Below are 18,364 nucleotides of genomic sequence, written 5' to 3' on the forward strand. Positions count from 1 at the left end.
AGCCTTAAGGCATGCCCTGCCTGCCTGGGTTGAGAGCCCACTCCACTAGGGGTGTCGCTTCTTCCTGGGCGCTGGCACACGGCGCCTCGCTGACAGAGCATCTGTAGAGCTGCGGGCTGGGTGACACCTAACACGTTCACTAGGTTTTATAGCCTACGTGTTGAGCCGGTTTCTTCCTGTGTGCTCGCTTCAACTAGCCGGTAACACCGAAGTTCCTGCTCTAGTGGCTTGCTGCGCCACTCCCTTCCTCAGAACGGATACGTGCGCTTTTTGCTCCAGTCGAGTTCCCACTTAGGCGAACCCTGTGAGTTCCTCCATACCCCTTCGGCAGTCGGACATTGCGGAGCGTCCGACGCCAGGCCTAGTGCTCGTATGCTTGTGTAACTTGTGCTGGCTGGGTTCCATATGTGGTGATCCCTGCGGCGATCCCATATGTGTATTCTTCCACGACCAGCTCCCTGCGGTGAGCCCGTGTCTTTCCCTTGGCAGAGTCTGCTCTGCCGTCATTGTCCGGTGTAGCCTCCCCCTTTCAGGCTGGAGCCACCCCAGTGACATTCCATATGTTGCACTGCCCCTTCGGCCAGTCCATATGTGTATTCTCCACATGGTACCTCCCTTCGGGCAGGATGTGGCTCCGCAGTGTCCTTCTCCCCTGGAAAGGCACGCTTTCCCAGTGTTATCCAAGAGTTCCACTGTGTGGGGTATAACGGAACAGCAGTTGAACTCCCTCTACGCAGGTCTTCCGCCCCAGCCAGTTGGGGGTCGGAGAGTCTTGCATAGGGCGCTGGATGTGTCAGCAACCGTGGTGTTTTCTAAGGGATCCCAATTACGTCGTCACGCCGACGTTACGTCGAACGTGAGCGACTGAAAGGGAACGTCTCGGTTACTAATGTAACCCTCGTTCCCTGAAGGAGGGAACGGGAGACGTAACGTCCCGTCGCCACCGTTGCTGACCATCGCTGCATGGCCGTCACAATCTCGGCTCCTCAGCGAAAAACAATGTGTGCATGCGCCCGCTACCCGTTTATACCCGCGCTGCGGGGCGGGGCGTGTGACGCGATTCACGCACGCCAACGTTCATTGGCTCGTTCTGTAGACACTCGAAGTTGATAGGGCTCCCTGAAGTGATCCCAATTACGTCGTCACGTCGACGTTATGTCTCCCGTTCCCTCCTTCAGGGAACGAGGGTTACATTAGTAACCGAGACGTTTTATGCATTACATTTATCTATAGTGTCAGTAAAAACATATATAATGTTAATGTTTGGAACTTTCTATTCATTAAAGAATCCTGAAGAAACAACGTATCACAGTTTTGTAAGCTCGCGCTAAATCAGCCCAAAGTCCAGCGTCCGACCAGCGCGGAAGGTCTTAATGTGTTACTGTCCTTTTCTTGAGGCAGAAGTATTTTTTGATTAAATGCAATACATTTGAATATGTATTCTCTCGTTATTTCATCTGACTCCATAAATGAAAAGGTTTTAATGATATCTGTGGCTCATTAATTATGAGCGAATGTTTGACTATTCCGTTTAACTCTTCAATGAAAATAATGTCAAAGTCAGTTAGAATAATCAAATGTAACAATTTATTATGTCAGGTAAAAGTATCATGCCAATTTCATAATCAATTCAAAGATAATTGATACAAAACATCAAATGCTCTAGAATAAAGAGAAAAGATGCAACCCAACATTGAGAAATACATGAGGCTGAGAGATCTCTCTAAGATCTCTCTAAGTGTGACCATTTGTCTTGAGAGACCACCTTCCTTTGTAAGTCAGTTATCTTTAAACTCTTAAAAACCTTATTACCTTTTGTTTTACTTATTGAAAATGAGACATTTGTACCAGTCGCACTGTGACATTTTAAATGATACCAAACATGAAAAATACTCTGTGATAATCATTCACATTAAACTATACATTTTCTTGGGTGAATTCAGGTGATCATCTGAGCATGAGAGAGAGGGGGTGAGGGGAGAGGGAAAGAGATGTAGATTAAGATGACTCGGAGGTGAGACTTTCGTCTCAATGGTGCACGAGGGCCAGTTCAAATGGTAATCTCCAGAGAGGTCCTTTTGTCCTCTCAGGGTCTGGAAACAGACTGTCCGGCATTTCCTAATTTATCAATTCTTACAGTTTCCACAAAAATATGAAGCAGCACAACTAAGAAATGTTTCTTGAGCATCAAATCATCATATTAGAAAGATTTCTGAAGGATCATGTGACACTGAAGACTGGAGTAATGATGCTGAAAATACAGCTTTGATCACAGGAATAAATTACACTTTACAATATACGAACTTGGAAATTACACTTTACAATATACGAACTTTACAATATACGAACTTGGAAAACAGTTATACAAAATTTTAAAAAATATTACTGTTTAGTAAAAATATTTATTAAATAAATGTTGCATTAGTGAGCAGAAGAGACTTACAAATCTTACAATTTCTTCACTGGCCTACTAGTACTAGGAAGATGAAAAAGGAAAATAAACCTTGTGATTTACAAGAAGCCATGACATAGTGACATTCAAATGCAAAAGCTGTTCATTTTGATAAAATCTTCAGTTCAGTGTCGCACTTAGTTTTCTTATGCCTAAAACACCGTTTCTTGAGTAACGCGATCGTCGCGCTTTCACGGAAAGTGGAGGATGAGAAGTAGAAGACGATTGGGTCGAGGCATGTGTTGAGCGTGCTGGGCAGGAGTGTGTAGTACCTCCACGACGGGCTCTTGTTGGTGCTGAAACCCACCAGATGGGACGTGTTATAGGGCAGAAAACAGAGTAAAAAGATGGTCAGCGTGCACAACGCCATCCCAATGGCCCTTTGCTTTTTCACTTTGGCTATGTGAGGCCTGCTATACAAGATATAGATGCAGCTAATATAGCAGAAGATGCAAACTAAGAGCGGTAGCACGTACATGACCACAAAAAACTCGAAACGAACTGGTAACAAGACCTCCTTTTGCTTCTCGGTGAAGTTCTCATAGCAGACGGTTTTGGGTTCAGTGCGGTTCAGCTCTTGCATATGGACGATGATGAATACGATGCTGCAATGACCGGCACTGAACAGCCAGATGAAGACGCTGCCAACCGAGGCATAGAGAGGCTTTCGCATGAGTCTGTATTTGAACGGAAAGGCCAGTCCTAAGTAGCGATCCACGGCTATAGCCATGAGCAACAGGGAGCTGGTGTAAATCGTGGTGAAAAAGAAGAAGGACGCGATCGAGCACAGGCTCGGGGATAAGTACCAGTGCATTCCTACGGCAGCTTCATACATCTTGAAGGGCAGAAAGAAAAGGAAGACCAAGTCGGACGCCGTCAGGTTGAAGAGAAGGACGTCATTCGGACTGGGTTTGTCACCGAGTTTCTTTATGAACGTGATCATGGCCAGGAGATTGGCCGGCAAGCCGATGAGAAACGTCACGATGTAGACGGCTAAAATGACCCAGTGGTTTGTCATTTTGCATGTGAAAGGACTCTGAAAAGAAGCAAAAAGAGATTGACATTTATCATACAACTTATATGATGCAACATTTATAGGTACTTTTACTTAGATTATGATTTTGCCAACACTATTGATACAGTGGCTTAAAAATAAAAACATATAAAAAATTTTTTTTAATTTGAGGCATTTTTAAATGTGACCATCATGGCTAATGAAGTTGCATTACAAAAAAAATAAAAAATAATAATAATAATAATAATAAACCATGCCTCTTGGTTTTGTCATCTAATAAAATTACTTGGATTTATTATTTATTTATTTAGCTTTTTTCAATTTCCTGAGCAACTTCAGTGCACATTTTTCTAAAAAGTAACACTAAAGAACAGCCATAATGCCCTAAAAATATATTCATACATGAAAGTCACGCTTAAAAAAAATTCTAAAAGTCCCTGTACTAGATAACAAAACCAAATGGCATGGTTTATTTTTATTTCATTTTAATATTTACTTTTTTTTTGTGCATTTCTCTAGAAGCTATGTCATTCAGACTCGTCCAAATACGTTTTTGAGAGGTATGTTTATTTGAAATAAATTGTTGTTTCAACACAAAGGAAAAGACACTAATATGAAAACTGAGTTATAGTCTTCTGTACTTACCACAAAAGTTTGCTTCCCTGGTCTTCTCAGATTTAGTATGATCATAGACGTCCCTTGAGAGTAGTCAGACTGAGCTCAGTTCACTGCAGGATGATTAAGAGCAGAGCTGTGTCTGTAAGATTGTAAGATTACGTGACTGTGGGTGTATTACAGCAGACACAGCTAAAGTTTAACTAAAATGCAAAACATGTATTGCATCTGAATTCAGGAAGTGTCCACTATGTAAACTCGTAGAAGTGCAAACATGCAAACCTCACAAACACGCATCATATGGTTAGATATCAAAAAACACATGAAAAAAAAAGTTACAATATTGGTTGATATTTTGTTTTTGCATCGGAAGTATTCTGACATGAAACGTTGCTTTTTTGTCAACGCCTGTAAAACTGAAAGTATAAATATTTTGGTCTTACCAATACAATTCACAATTGACTCACTTTCATGCATGACATGATCACCATGCATCCGTTTATGATACGAGATAAAAATTGGCTGAACTCAGTCTGAACTTTTGACTCACTGAATATAAATGATTGCTATCAGGAAGAAAGGGATTTCCATGCAACCTTTTAATAATTTTAGCTGAATGATGTCAAAAAGACTCTAAGGGTCAGACATTTTTCAGGGCCCTGGATGTTTCATAATCAAAAAGATCCATATAGTGAACAGTGGTGGACAAAAGCAACTTAAGTAAGAGTACAGACACAAATATATTACTACGGCAGTGGGGAACATACGTGGACATTAATTTGCGTTATTTTAACATTATGTTTTTACCTAAAGCCCCGTTTAGACCATAAATATCTATTGACATATTATTTTCTAGGCCTATAAATGTAGTGCCTCTTCAGACACTTAAGTTCGTATCTTTTAACAAAAACCCCTTTATATTTCATTAAAGTGCTATTCATCCAGTATTTGTGTGATATGCATCTTTATATTAAACCTCAGTTTTTGGAATTGTGACATTTCTATATGACAATCAAGCAGATTTTGAACTTCAAATCTCATTACTGCAACGCAAACAATGTCATTCTCATTATTGTAATGTGAAATATACATATATTATTCAAATAAAAAGATTGATACATCATGATAGCATTTTTTGTTGTTGTCCTTGTTTGAATTTATGTTGGCCATAAAATCGTCATATATCTATTTTATATGTATATTCAAATATTCTACGTCTTTAAACACAAAATAAACAGCCAAAGTTAACAATGTGTTCGTGTGTACATTTCAAGGCGCATGTTAAATGGCAAAAAGAAGAAGATTTCTTGAAATATGATTTTCAAAGCTTATCCGAAAATCTCAAGATGAGACTCTTATTCACCTGCACACAATTTTCACATCTCTTGTAATAGTTTGCACTCTGAGGTCTATTCTCTCACTGTTTTCTGCTATATTATTCAAATGCGGCACTAAACTTAGGCTCAAATTGATGAAAGGCAAGCACAATGAATGTCAGTGTACAGTAAATTGCTCATAAAAACATCTGTAAATTGTGGCACCACTTTATGCAAAACTGTTTTTATGAACAGTTTTGTAATCATGAAAGAGGCCCAGTGTGTTAGATGAGCATTGTGAACTGACTAATTGCTACCAAACACAAAACTATTCCTTTTTTTAATCTTATCAATCTTTTCTTTATGAGTTCTCATTGATAGCTATATATTCATTTATATCATCATTAATTGTAATATGTTGCATTATTATTCATTTTCAAGAAATTGATTTCTACAATCATTTCTATATACTATATTAATGCTCTGATATGTTTGATTATTTCCAAATGCAAGATCTTTGGTTATCACTTAAGAATATGTGAACTTCTGTGTTTTTCTTTTAGGCACTAGAGTCTGTCATTTTCATCTACAGCGTCTTTGGTTTTATATTCGATTTTTTTTTTTTTTTTTCAATCAATTGTTACATTTTATTCTCGGTTTTTTAATGTAATAATGCCATTTTATTGCAACGCTTGTTGCGACTTTTGTTTGTGTGTGATAATGTCCCAAGAAAGATCAGTGGAAAAAGCGAAACTCGAGCTCATCAGAGAGCTCATCATCCTTGCGCGTGTGTTTGAGTAGTAACCTTGGTAACTGAGAACGCCTCAACATCGCGTCGTCTCATTGGTTGCTGTGTGTGTCTTCACATTCCTGATTCGAGCTTCTGTGTGTTGTCTTCTCGAAATACATACCTAGAGAAATATATGACGACCTTCAGCTATGCGATTAAACTACCCTTAATATTCCTGATCCACACAGGTGAGAAAATACATCCAGCATGATATAAAAACGTTACATTTCGTTCAGTCAGTGGCTTAATAAAGTATTTGGACACCTGAGTCACACTTTAGCTAAATGTCTGAATGTTTATGCTTTTGATAAAATACAAACACACAACTGGCATTTATTTTAAATAAAGATAGCATATGGACACTTTTCAAGTAGAATATTTAAAAAAAATAGCTTAGAAGTTTTATGTCTTTGAAATGATAAAAGCGACAGAAATGGACACCTGTGTCAGACTGATGACGCGTTTTAAAGGTCATCAGCATCGCAAATCCTGCAACGTTTTTTTTATGTTCATAAAAAAATTTTTTTTTAAAAAGTATGTTCATTAATTACACTATAATTCCGACGTTCATCTGACATTTTTGAATGTTACTACTTGTTTCGGAATGTTAATGTATCGTTCAAAAGTAACATTCCCATAATGTGTGCAAAACGATAAAATTGATATAATTTTCGTGTTCCTTTAACTTTTGCATAAGCAAGTTTTAAAAACTTTTTTTTTTTAAACTTTAGAAATAAGATTTTGATAACTTAATGGGAACGTTAGTAAAACGTTCTGAGAACATATTTTTGTTTGATGGGTGATTCAAAGACATTGAGAAATATTTTTTTTAAATGTTCTTTTTGAAGCCACTGTATGTGTCAGTTATTATTGTTTTCCTAAGGTTTTGTGGGCCTTAACATGCTCAGAAACACTCAAAACTTTGTACTCGCATCAGAATCGTCTGCCATTAGGGCTGGGGCCAAAGCTGGGACCCGGGCGTGGTGAAGGGGCTCTACAGCGCCCCCTTTAATGCAGTTTAAAAACTTGGTCCATATATCATACACACTTGCACGTACTGTATATATGAAACTCGGTACACATATAGATCTTATTGAGTTGAACAACTTTCAAACTGCAAGTCATATGTTACACCCAACAGGAAGTCAGCTATTCGGAGGTTTGTGAAAAGCTCATGCGCTGTACTTTTTAATACTCCTCCTTGGGAAATTCATGCAATTGCCACCAAACTGAGTCAACATGACATAAAAATCGTCTAAATTTAAATGATCTCATGCATGTGGCTATTGTGGTTCGTGTTCATGATGGCACCAGCTGCTGCAGTAAATGTGGCATCTTCAAATAACTTTGACATAGTCCTTTTTATATTTACCTGGTTTAAATGCATGTTGCCCATCATGCATGCATACTTTCCCTAAAGGACCCAATCATTCCTGTTATATTTTTATTTGTTTGTGTTATTAAACATTTTAAACAATAGCTCACCCAAAATGTATTTACTCACCCTCATGTCATTCCAAACTTGGATGCTGTATTTTAAATTTTTTGATTGATTTGAAGTTTGTAGGAGGACACATAAAGGGGTGGTATAATGCCCCTTTTCACAAGATGTAAAATAAGTCTTTGATGTCCCCAGAGTGTGTGTGTGAAGTTTTAACTCAAAATACCCCACAGATATTTTTATATCGCATGTTAAAATTGTCAATTTTTGAGGGTGAGCAAAAACGCACCATTTTGTGTCTGTTCCTTTAAATGCAAATGAGCTGCTGCTCCCGGCACAGAGGGCGGAGCTTAAACAGCATGCACTCACACACACATGCACTGAACATTTCAAAACCTTTTAGCCTTTTATGTTCAAACCGGAATCAGACAATGATGGAGAGACTCGAGAAGAAGTGACAACATGTAGAAGCAACAGGACATTTCTGAATGGTTAGTTGATGAATTTATGAAGCTGATGTGTAGTTATCTTCTAGTCATTGATTAGCATATTCTGTCATGATAATCTATAAATCGTGTTCAGGGGGCGGGGTTTATGTAAATTCTAGGGTTGGTGATGTCACTAACCCGGGAGGAATGTGGTGTAGTCTCTACCAGCCGTTTGTTGTAGTCCTTAAAAAGCGATTTCTTTAAAAGTAAATATCTCCCTTTGCTTTGAACTTTGAGCGTCGTAACTTTGCAGATGTTGTTTATGCTCAAACAGCAACATTACACACTAACTAAAGTTAGAAAAGTCAAATCATAATCAACCACCCCTTTAAAATGGCATTTAAACATAATCTAAGTATTTATCATGCTTTTCTCATCTGACTGGGCTGCAGACATGAGCGTAATCAAGATTGTGCCAACATGCCTCTCCAAGACAGAAAGTCTAGAGGACCAAACAGATCACATCCAAAACCTAAAGACAAGTAAGCCATCACCGAAACTTTTACTGATGAGAATTTAGTTTTTCTGCTGATATTTATAAATGTCTTTTTAAAATAATGTTTTAGGGAGCTTCTTGATCTCAAGAGACTTTTATCACTGATCAGAGCTCCAGTATCCAAACAGGTAACATTTACATTTTTACATAAAGAATCACAAAATGTCCAAGCCTTTGCCAATCTAATTGCAGAGTTTAATTACAGTTTGATTCTCAGTTGAATTCTGAATTGACATGAGTTTAGTTTCTCAGTATCATCTCTGCTCCCCATCTCAGGTTTCATCTTTGAGTCAATCCAAGGGACGGAAGTCTCAGAACTCCTCAAATGTTCCTGACCACCGGAAAAACGGCACAAACAATGAAGCGTCTGAGCTGGATAACTTTAGGTGCGCAGTTTCCCATGTTATTTGGTCATTTTGCTCTCATTCAGTTGCATTCTGTAACCAATTTTCATGTCGTTACCAGTGTGATTTACAGAAACCAGAGATGTTTTAGCGACCATCCACATCACACATTGTTCCTGGACATCTTCACTGCCTTGATCAATAACAGACTCGGTTGTAGGTCTGTATTCATGAGTATGATGCTGTATAGTAGTGTGTATGATGCTGCTGATATACCAGCTAGTGTGGTTATGGATTACTGTAGACTAGTCTTATTTGTTTTCAGCGACTGGCTGGAAAAGTCCTCCTCAGACAGTGTTTTAAGAGTTCTGAACTGCTTGAGATTGTTGATCAGGGATCCTCTTCACCAGGTGAGATCTAAAATCTCTGTTTAATATGAAAATGTATTAGAGTCATTCTGTGTCAACTCAACCAGAGGTCCCTGGCTTTTTTTTTTTCAATGCAATTGTTTTTTATGGTGGGAAACAAGATATATTTCTAGTTTCAACAATATAAATTCTTTTGACATTCCCCTTTAAATGCAGTAAGCATCAGCTGGATAAGTGTGACTCACATTTGGTTTTCGACCATTGAAAATGTTTCAAATTCAACTATTTCAAAATGGACCCACATTGAGATACCCATATTTATGGGATTGAACCATATAGGGTCTTGGAAATAAATATATTAAAAGAAAATTTTATTAATAACCAGAATCTAAAATTATATTGAGATATCTTTTTGAGTTACAGGCACGCAAACATTGGAAAAACAATATCTATGGCACTCAGACAGGTATGTTATATGCAATAGTTTTGATTAAAAAAATCCGAGATAAGACAAAAAACATTTTGAATGGTTTTTGACCATTCAGAATGTGTGCAATTTAACAATTTACTCTTAGGGCAATATTGAGATCCCAATATCTCTGGAATTAGTTTTCCGACAAGTATCATGATTAAATGGTATATGCATTAGTTTCTAAAATGTATAAGAAAATTACAAATAAAAAACATACCTCTCTGAAACGTCCTGTGAAATCCGTGCTTGCAAGTTCCGTGCATGAAATCCGTTCTGGACGATCCTCTTGTTTGTTAACATTCTTAAGTCTGAATCAGGTGTTAATTGGTTTAAAATTGATGGCATCCTTAATATTTACATCTGAGTACTAGAGCTTGTGGTTATAAGGGGGCGTAACATTTTCCGAATGCGCTAAGCGCTGCCAATCACAACACACTGGTCACAGCTAACCAATCATAATTCATATTTCAGAAGGAGGGGCTTCATTGAAACTAACAACGCGTTCGGGCCAGACTGGGGAAAGAGGTGCTGTAATAATGTAAAATATGTAAAGAATAATGTATTTTTTGGACAATCAAGCATATTCTAGTACACCCAAAAAACTAAATCAAGACATTGTAAAAGGGCATAATAGGACCCCTTTAAGTCATTTTCACCCACCTGTAATTTGGCTTCAAACCTCTACAAAATAGTGGATTCCTTGGTAAATATTCATCCATGAAAATTAATATTTTGGCTTTCATCACTAATTATGTTTGTCTTTCTTTGATTTTTTTAACAAAAGCAAAAATTTGAGCCGGGGGAGTTTCTGAAATTTGGTTGATTTGACACGGAATTACCCTATTATTATTTTATTTTATACATTTATATTATATAGACTTATAATATAGCCAGTGCTATTTACACCTGGGTGCAAATAGTGATTTCAAAATAAAAATACAGCTCTATATATATATTTCTGTTTCCACTTATAGAAAGTCTTCTTTGAACTGCAAGGTGCTGGGCAGCTCGCTAAGGTAAAGACATTCGCTATGTTCAAATGCCGAAATGCACAGCAGAATGTGGAAATTGATTGTCTCTCATTGGATGTTTTTCAGCACATGGAGTCGGTGGCCACTGTGTATCTAGAATGCAGAGAACAGACGTTGGAAATTGAGCAGCTGGTTGCAATGACATGTGAGACAGACATGCTACAGTATGTACAGCTTGGAAACGAGCCGCAAGAATAATGATCGGTTTGCTAAGCTTGTTTCCCACTTCATTTGCTCTGCAGATATGTTTCAGAAGTTGTCTTCTGTTGAGGAACAAAGACATTGGATTATTCATTGTGGTGCACATAAGGTATGTGTCTCTCAGATATAGGCATCACAGGTAGTGCTCTTTCTCGGTTTGCATCCTAGCTCACTGATAGACAATACTTCATTGCTTTCCATAACTTCAAATCTTCCACTTGTTCTGTCTCTCAAGGTGTCCCTCAAGGCTCTGTTCTAGGACCTCTTCTTTTCAATATTTATGTGTTAACCATTAGTCATATTATCCATATTATCCTTCGCTTCTGCTCTTCCCCTTGACTCATTAAATGCCTGTATTGCTGACATCAAAATCTGGTTCATAATCTGCATAACAACTTTCTGAAATGTAATAATGCTAAAACTGAGGTTATCGTCCCTTTTTATTTTTTTATTTTTTTGCACAGACCCTCGTGAAGCTGCTCTCTACGCGGGACAGTAGTGTAGTATTAGGAGCTCTCCTGGCTCTCACCTCACTCGCTGAAAGGTACTTGTATATTAGGAGTAAAAATTACATTAGCACAATGAGTTTAATCAATAATCCCACTTCTCATTTAGTCAAGAATGCAAAGAGAAGATCGGAGAGCTGTCTGTTGTGGAGCATATTCTAGTTGTATTACAAGAATATGACATGTTATCGAAAAGGTAAGTAGAGGCTCGTCTGACAACTTGTGTTTTTCTATAACTATATCTTTTGCAGTTTTTCTGTCGGGTGATGAAAGTTATTTGCTGTTTTGATTGCATGAGCGTTCCTGCATTTAATTTGTGACTGTTGATACTTTTATTTACCTTTATGTAATTATTGCTATTTGCACATTACTTCTTGCATGTTGATTGATTTGATTTTAAACCACAGTCTAGCCTTTGGATATGTTACATTTGTAAAAAGTGTTTTTGGAAATACATGAAGCAGTAACTGCTGTTTTTCAGGCTTACTTATGAGGAATAAAAATGTAGATTAAAAGTGCTATGTAAATAAAGGTGGCTTGACTTGACTTCAGTGGGCCCTTAATTCATTTCTCCATGTGTGCATGATCCTCTCAGGTTGAGCGCGGAGCTGCTGAGGTTGCTTTGCTCTGTGCAGTGCATCAGGGAGCAGGTCCGTCAGTGTGACGGGGTGCCGGTGCTGCTCAGTCTCCTGCACTCGGAGCACGTGAAGCTGTTGAGGAGCTCGGTCTGGGTGCTCGTGCAGCTGTGCCAGGATCCCGACACCAGCGCTGAGATCCGGGCGTGGGGCGGCGTGCAACAACTCCTGCGCATCTTACACGGGTGGGTCTCAGTGGAGTGGGGTCACGTTTGGTTGAGCTCAATCGGCAACCTTCCGGTCTCTCTCTTGAAACCCACACTGAAGTGACTTAAGCTGCAGTTTAAGAGACTGGCCGCTAGAGACCGGCTGCAGAAGAGAGTCAATCCCATAGACCCGCATGTTAATATGCCCAACTTTACAGCAGGAAAAAAATGTGTTTACAGCCTGGTGCAAAAAGTGGTTTTGGTCTATATAGCTAATTTAGCCCTTCTTGACGACTGTGAGGGGGATGAATTTTTTTATAACTCATCCGTTTAAATTATATTAAGCCTTAAAGTTCTGCATAATTAAGGGCGTGGCCACTTGAGTGACAGGTGGATTGCCGCTGATGTCACTACTAGCCGTTTGCCTGCTGTCTGTTAGCATTACGTCACCTCAGCTAATCCGCCTCGCTGCCCAGTTTTGGTTATCAGGGAGTGACGCGTGGCCAAGATGGCGACCGCCGGCTCCGCCCACTTTGGGCTTCAAAAATGCTCATCAGAAACACTACGGGTGACGTCACGGACACTATGCCTATATTTTTTTACAGTCTATGGTTGAGCTATAAATGCACTTTAAAGGAGTAGTTCACACAGATGTTCATGTCTTTCTTTCTTTAGTCAAAAAGAAATGAAAACATTCCAGGATTTTTCTCCATATAGTGAACTTCAATGGGGTCCAACGGTTTGAAGATCCAAATTGCAGTTCCTCAGTGCAGCTTCAAGGGCTCTACACGATCCCAGCCGAGGAATAAGAGTCTTATCTAGCCAAACCATCAGTCATTTATATACCTTTTAACCACGAATGCTTGTCTTGCATGTCCGCGACTTCACGCATTACGTAATCACATTGGAAAGGTCAGGCGGTAACCTGACGTAGGTGGAAAATGTAGGGTAGGGCGAAATACTCCATCGCATTTTCTCCTCCAACTTCAAAATAGTTCTACATCACTGTTTTACCTTTTATTTATTTAGAAATGCCGTTTGACTTAGTCTTTGCACGTTCGCTTTGTAAACACTGGGTCGGTACTTCCGCCTACATCACGCGTGACCTTTCAACGTGATTACGTAATGCGTGGCGCATCACAGCTAGTGCAAGACGAGCATTTGTGGTGAAAAAGTATATAAAAGTTTTTTTTTTTTTAAAATGACCGATGGTTTGGCTAGATAAGACCCTTATTCCTCGACTGGGATCGTGTCGAGACTTTGAAGCTGCACTGAAACTGCAATTTGGACCTTCAAACCGTTGGACCCCATTCAAGTCCACTATATGGAGAAAAATCCTGGAATGTTTTCCTCAAAAACCTTAATTGCTTTTCGACTGAAGAAAGAAAGACATGAGCATCTTGGATGACGTGGGGGAGAGTAAATTATCAGGAAATTTTTATTCTGAAGTGAACTAATCCTTTAAGTCATGCAAAACCTTTTGTTCCAGAGAGCGAGTGTATGTGTCTGATCGCTCCACCACTGACACGCTGTCCAGCGCCAACGCGTCAGGCCGGATTCACAGGCATCATGTGTCAGCGCAGGTGAGCCCTCGGGAGACCGCGGAGAACACCATCAATCTGCAGGCAGGTGAGGATGCACAGGAGAACACACAAGTCAATTGTTTCATAGCGCTCCCTTTTGGTCATGTGATACAATTAAATAATATACATGCCTTTATGGAAGCTTGTTTCTGCCACGGAATAAAAAAAAATTAAAAGGTGATTGCGACTTTTTAATTCGCAATTCTGATTATTTTTAGGCAGAATTGTGAGAAAAAAGTCAGCTCTTTATAACTCTATAACTCTATAACTCGCAATTGCGAGTTTATATCTCACAATTCTTGGGGGAAAAATGGCAGAATTCGATGTAAACTGTCAGAATTGTGAGATTAAAAAGTCACAATTACAATTTAAAAAAATGTTTATTCCATGGCTGAAACAACCTTCCATAGATCTTAGACTATATAAGAAGGAATAAAATATATGCTATCCTATATGACATCCTAAAATACATGCAGCAAATGATTAAACATCATGTAGACAACATGTCGAGCATATTGAGATGCACAGTTTGCATCACTTGATGTAATGCATCTTCACTTTGATGCCTCTGTAATGGAAAATATAATGACAAGTGCATGCATCCATAAAAAATGAAGAATTGTCTGGTTTGATTTCATGGTGACTTTAACAAAATACTGTAACAAATAAAATGAAATGAATTGCTCACTCTTAGTTAACGTCAACTAATGAGACCTAATGCCAGTACATTCGGCATTGCCTTGAACTTTAACAATTAACGAAAGCACTGACTCATCCCTGTTCCCAGCATGCTGTGCGGCGATCACCGAGCTTGTTTTGGATGATACGACAGCAAATAACGTGGTTCAGGTAGTCCACTTGTCAGATGCTTCTCTCGTGAATCAAAGACATCAGTGTGTGTGCATTCATCTCATATTTATATCCTCTGCATGCATCCATTCTGTTTCAGGAGAACGGTGTGTACATAATTGGCAAATTGATTTTGCCACAAAGCTTTAAAGAAGCTCCAGCAAAATCTCTACAGGTATGTCAGTCTAATGAATAAACTCACATTTCATACGAAATATACTGTATTACTATATTAAGATTTTTTTATTATTATTATTATTATTACTGCTACTAGTACTAATACTAATAATAGTAATACAAATAATAAATGTGTGTATATAAATATAAAGGCTGCAGAAACTGCTCACTTTTAAGTTTTTTATGAATGCACAATACAATATGCAAAGATGGATTATGGCTCTTACGTCCTTAAAGCATCTTTTAATTGCAGCGTTACATTTGCAACTTAAAATGTTCTCTTCATTTCCCATAAGTATGATAATAATGTTGCTCCTTATTTTCTGAAGTGTTATGCTTTCAGGGCCTTACGATTCCTTTTTAGTATGGAACGCAATAGACATCACTTTAAAAGGTATTTTATTTGTTGAAATGTATTAAAGGGATAGTTCGCCCAAAAATGATATTTAGCCCATAATTTACTCACCCTCAAGCCGTTCGAGATGTATATGTCAATCTTTTTTCAGACGAACACATTTTCAGTTATTTTAGAAAATGTCTTAGATGTTTCAGTGGTTATAATGTGAAGCAATGGGGTCCAGCTCGTTGAAGTCCGCAAATGAGCATGCATCCTCCACAAAAGTAATCCATCCGGCTCCAGGGGGATAAACGAAGGCCTTCTGAGGGTAATCCGTGCGGTTTTGTCGTAAAAATATACATATTTAAAACTTTATAAACGAAAATAACTGGCTTCCGGTCGCGGTCGACGCGCGTTCATGGAGATGGATGCTGGCATATGGCGTAGGAAGCGTCGTGACGTAGAACGAACGTAGAGTTTTGTTTTGCTCTGCTCTCTGGCTGCACTGTCACGTTCATTCTACGTCACGACGCTTCCATCTCCGTGAACGCGCGCCGACCGCCACCGGAAGCCAGTTATTTTCGTTTATAAAGTTTTAAATATGTATATTTTTACGACAAAACCGCACGGATTACCCTCAGAAGGCCTTAGTTTATCTCCCTGGAGCCGGATGGATTACTTTTGTGGAGGATGCGTGCACATTTGCGGACTTCAACGAGCTGGACCCCATAGCCTCACACTATAACCACTGAAACATCTAAGACATTTTCTAAAATAACTGAAAATGTGTTCGTCTGAAAAAAGATTGACATATGCATCTCGAACGGCTTGAGGGTGAGTAAATCATGGGCTAAATATCATTTTTGGGCGAACTATCCCTTTAAATTGACTAACTTTTATCTACATGAGGTGGTTTGTTTATTTATTTGGTTTAAGAAATTATTCAATTTATTTATTTATTTCTAAATGAAATGCTGTTTGTTTGTTCCAGACTGTTTCCTCCAGAGTTGTTTGGGATGTTTATCGATGTTGGGCACTATGTGAGAGACATTACTGCGTATGAACCACTGCAGGAGAAAATCACACTCTTAACGGTAAGAGACTGAAGATGGTCTTCATCAGTGAATTACACTGATATTCTGTAAAGCAATGAAATAAATGGAAGCATTTGCGCTAAAATAGTCAAAACTCTCTTATATTTTCTCTCTGGCATGTTATGACTGTGTGTATGTGTAGGAGGAGGAGTTAGATGTTCTCAGGGAAAGCATCGAGACGGTGAACCAGAACCGACCTCCTTTGAGAGTGATCAACGGTTATGCGGTTTTGGACCATCTGGGCAGCGGCGCCTTTGGCAGCGTCTTTAAGGTGAACGTGATCTGTGCTGTTTATGTGTACTTTGTTAGTTACTAGTTAAATTGAGCCGTTCACAGGTGTTTCTGCTCCCACTTAAAGGTCCGTAAGCAGAGCGGACAGAACGTTCTGGCACTGAAGGAGGTCAACTTTCACAATCCGGCCTTCGGCAAGGACAAGCGATCCAGAGACAGCAGCGTTGATAAGATCGTGTCTGAGCTGACCATCATTAAAGAACAGGTGAATAATGCATTCTCAGAACAGGTTTTCCTGCTTAAATGTTGATTATTTTCCTCATATTCTCCATTGTTCCAGCTCCTCTCTTCCCATTCTGTCAGTAACGCTCTGTTTAGTTCCTGTCTCTATGAAGCCCCGCCTTCTGAAAAGCACACTGTGCTCTGATTGGTCGGCTGGATCAGTGTGTTGTGATTGGTCGAGCGCTTCGAGTGTGTTTGGGAAATGTCCCGCCCCTTACCGTAACCGCCAGTTTAACACACTACTAACTAACTCAACCAGGCCCCGCCCCTTTATTCTGCGTATTAATTATTTAAATGAGGAATATTGTGACGTGTTCGTTCCCGGAAGAAACTCAAGACTACAATGGAGGCGTTTCAGGAGTTCAGAAACACCGACTCTGATATAAAGAATAACTGGAACTTTGCAGAGCTTTTTCACCTGCCAAAAAAAAAAAAACTTGCATAAAAGTAAAATAAACTTTATTTTTTAGAACATTAATAATTTGTTTGCTCTGTAAAAGTAGTAGTTATCTATAATTTCCATAGATTTTAATAAAAAGAAATTGTGTTTAAAGGATGATTAGGATTATAGCATCACTGCATTTTTACACAATTTAAATGTGATTTATTGTCATGTAAACAATGACACAATTAAGACAAATTTCATGAGGCAAAATATAACTTCTTGTATTCATCCTTTGACATTAGAGTGAAATATGACCCTGATATTCCCACAGGAATCGGAAAGCTGTCATTTGTCATTCTTAATTTGTTTCAGATGTGTCATCCAAACATTGTAAAATACTTCAAAACATTTTTAGAAGGTAGGTACTCTTCTGTCAGATACATACAGTATATATAAATTGTATTATACTTATGATATGCATTTAATGAATTTAATCTGTACAACAGGGTCTAAAATTCTGCGTCTCAGACTTTTGGTCCCCAAAGCATACATACAGACCCTTTCCAAAAAATTTGAATATCATGGAAAAGTTGATTTATTTCCATAATTCCATTCAAAATGTTAAACTTCCATAGATTATAGATTCAGGGCCCACAACTTAAAGGAGAACTCCGGTCAATTTTAACATTGAGCTCATTTTTTTGTACATTTGGAGTGCTGTCAATACAGAGAACAACGACAAAAATCGGTGTTGCCTACACCGAGTTATTCTATTTTTAAAATTTGCACCCTATTGACTTCAATGGGGCAAGTAGTAAGCCTGCTTTTTAGCCTCTTAACATCCTTTAAGTGTCATTACAAGTGCACAGAAAATGTGAGTGATTCCTTCCGAGTGAACACGAGTGGATCTGACTGCAGTAGATGTTAGAGATATTAATAAAAATGAAGTTAATTCAGCCAGCGCTCATACCTTTGTTTACATCCTGTTTTCGGTGGAAGGCCATAGTAATCGATTGTCGAGTTCACGCGCATAGGTTTAGTACCTATGATCACGCGCGTGAACTCGACAATCGATTACTATGGCCTTCCACCGAAAACAGGATGTAAACA

The 18,364-nt window shown here is 38.7% G+C and overlaps 2 protein-coding genes across 2 annotated transcripts in view; one reads left to right on the top strand and one right to left on the bottom strand.

Annotated features, from left to right (window-relative positions):
* Positions 1–2,512: 2,512 nt before the first annotated feature.
* LOC311306828 (free fatty acid receptor 2-like) lies at positions 2,513–4,217 on the bottom strand. The gene is made up of 2 exons (XM_084435409.1): positions 4,113–4,217; positions 2,513–3,488 (listed from the first exon to the last, which is right to left on the bottom strand). The coding sequence occupies exons 1-2, from the start codon at positions 4,155–4,157 to the stop codon at positions 2,556–2,558; spliced, it is 978 nt and encodes a 325-aa protein (XP_084291535.1). The 5' UTR covers positions 4,158–4,217; the 3' UTR covers positions 2,513–2,555.
* Positions 4,218–8,523: 4,306 nt separating this feature from the next.
* nek10 (NIMA-related kinase 10) overlaps positions 8,524–18,364 on the top strand; it is a 20,005-nt gene continuing 10,164 nt past the window's right edge. Inside the window, exons 1-19 of the mRNA XM_084385711.1 lie at positions 8,524–8,599; positions 8,684–8,741; positions 8,890–8,999; positions 9,079–9,177; positions 9,283–9,367; positions 10,772–10,813; positions 10,895–10,973; positions 11,071–11,138; positions 11,494–11,573; positions 11,645–11,731; positions 12,131–12,355; positions 13,806–13,945; positions 14,687–14,748; positions 14,849–14,923; positions 15,255–15,319; positions 16,254–16,356; positions 16,499–16,627; positions 16,715–16,852; positions 17,627–17,672. Of these exons, the coding sequence (XP_084241837.1) occupies positions 8,538–8,599; positions 8,684–8,741; positions 8,890–8,999; positions 9,079–9,177; positions 9,283–9,367; positions 10,772–10,813; positions 10,895–10,973; positions 11,071–11,138; positions 11,494–11,573; positions 11,645–11,731; positions 12,131–12,355; positions 13,806–13,945; positions 14,687–14,748; positions 14,849–14,923; positions 15,255–15,319; positions 16,254–16,356; positions 16,499–16,627; positions 16,715–16,852; positions 17,627–17,672 (1,753 nt within the window). The 5' untranslated portion in view covers positions 8,524–8,537. The remainder of the gene's footprint in view (positions 8,600–8,683; positions 8,742–8,889; positions 9,000–9,078; positions 9,178–9,282; positions 9,368–10,771; positions 10,814–10,894; positions 10,974–11,070; positions 11,139–11,493; positions 11,574–11,644; positions 11,732–12,130; positions 12,356–13,805; positions 13,946–14,686; positions 14,749–14,848; positions 14,924–15,254; positions 15,320–16,253; positions 16,357–16,498; positions 16,628–16,714; positions 16,853–17,626; positions 17,673–18,364) is intronic.

This window comes from Rutilus rutilus (assembly GCF_951802725.1).
Source record: "Rutilus rutilus genome assembly, chromosome: 17".
Lineage (NCBI taxonomy): Eukaryota > Metazoa > Chordata > Actinopteri > Cypriniformes > Leuciscidae > Rutilus > Rutilus rutilus.

What these genes read in the sequence shown, in the direction of transcription:
- LOC311306828 (XM_084435409.1), bottom strand. Translation starts at nt 4,157, where the DNA reads ATGATCATACTAAATCTGAGAAGACCAGGGAAGCAAACTTTTGTG. An exon ending in CAGGGAAGCAAACTTTTGTG is followed by an intron (nt 3,489 to 4,112) that starts GTAAGTACAGAA and finishes GCTTCTTTTCAG; the next exon opens with AGTCCTTTCACATGCAAAAT.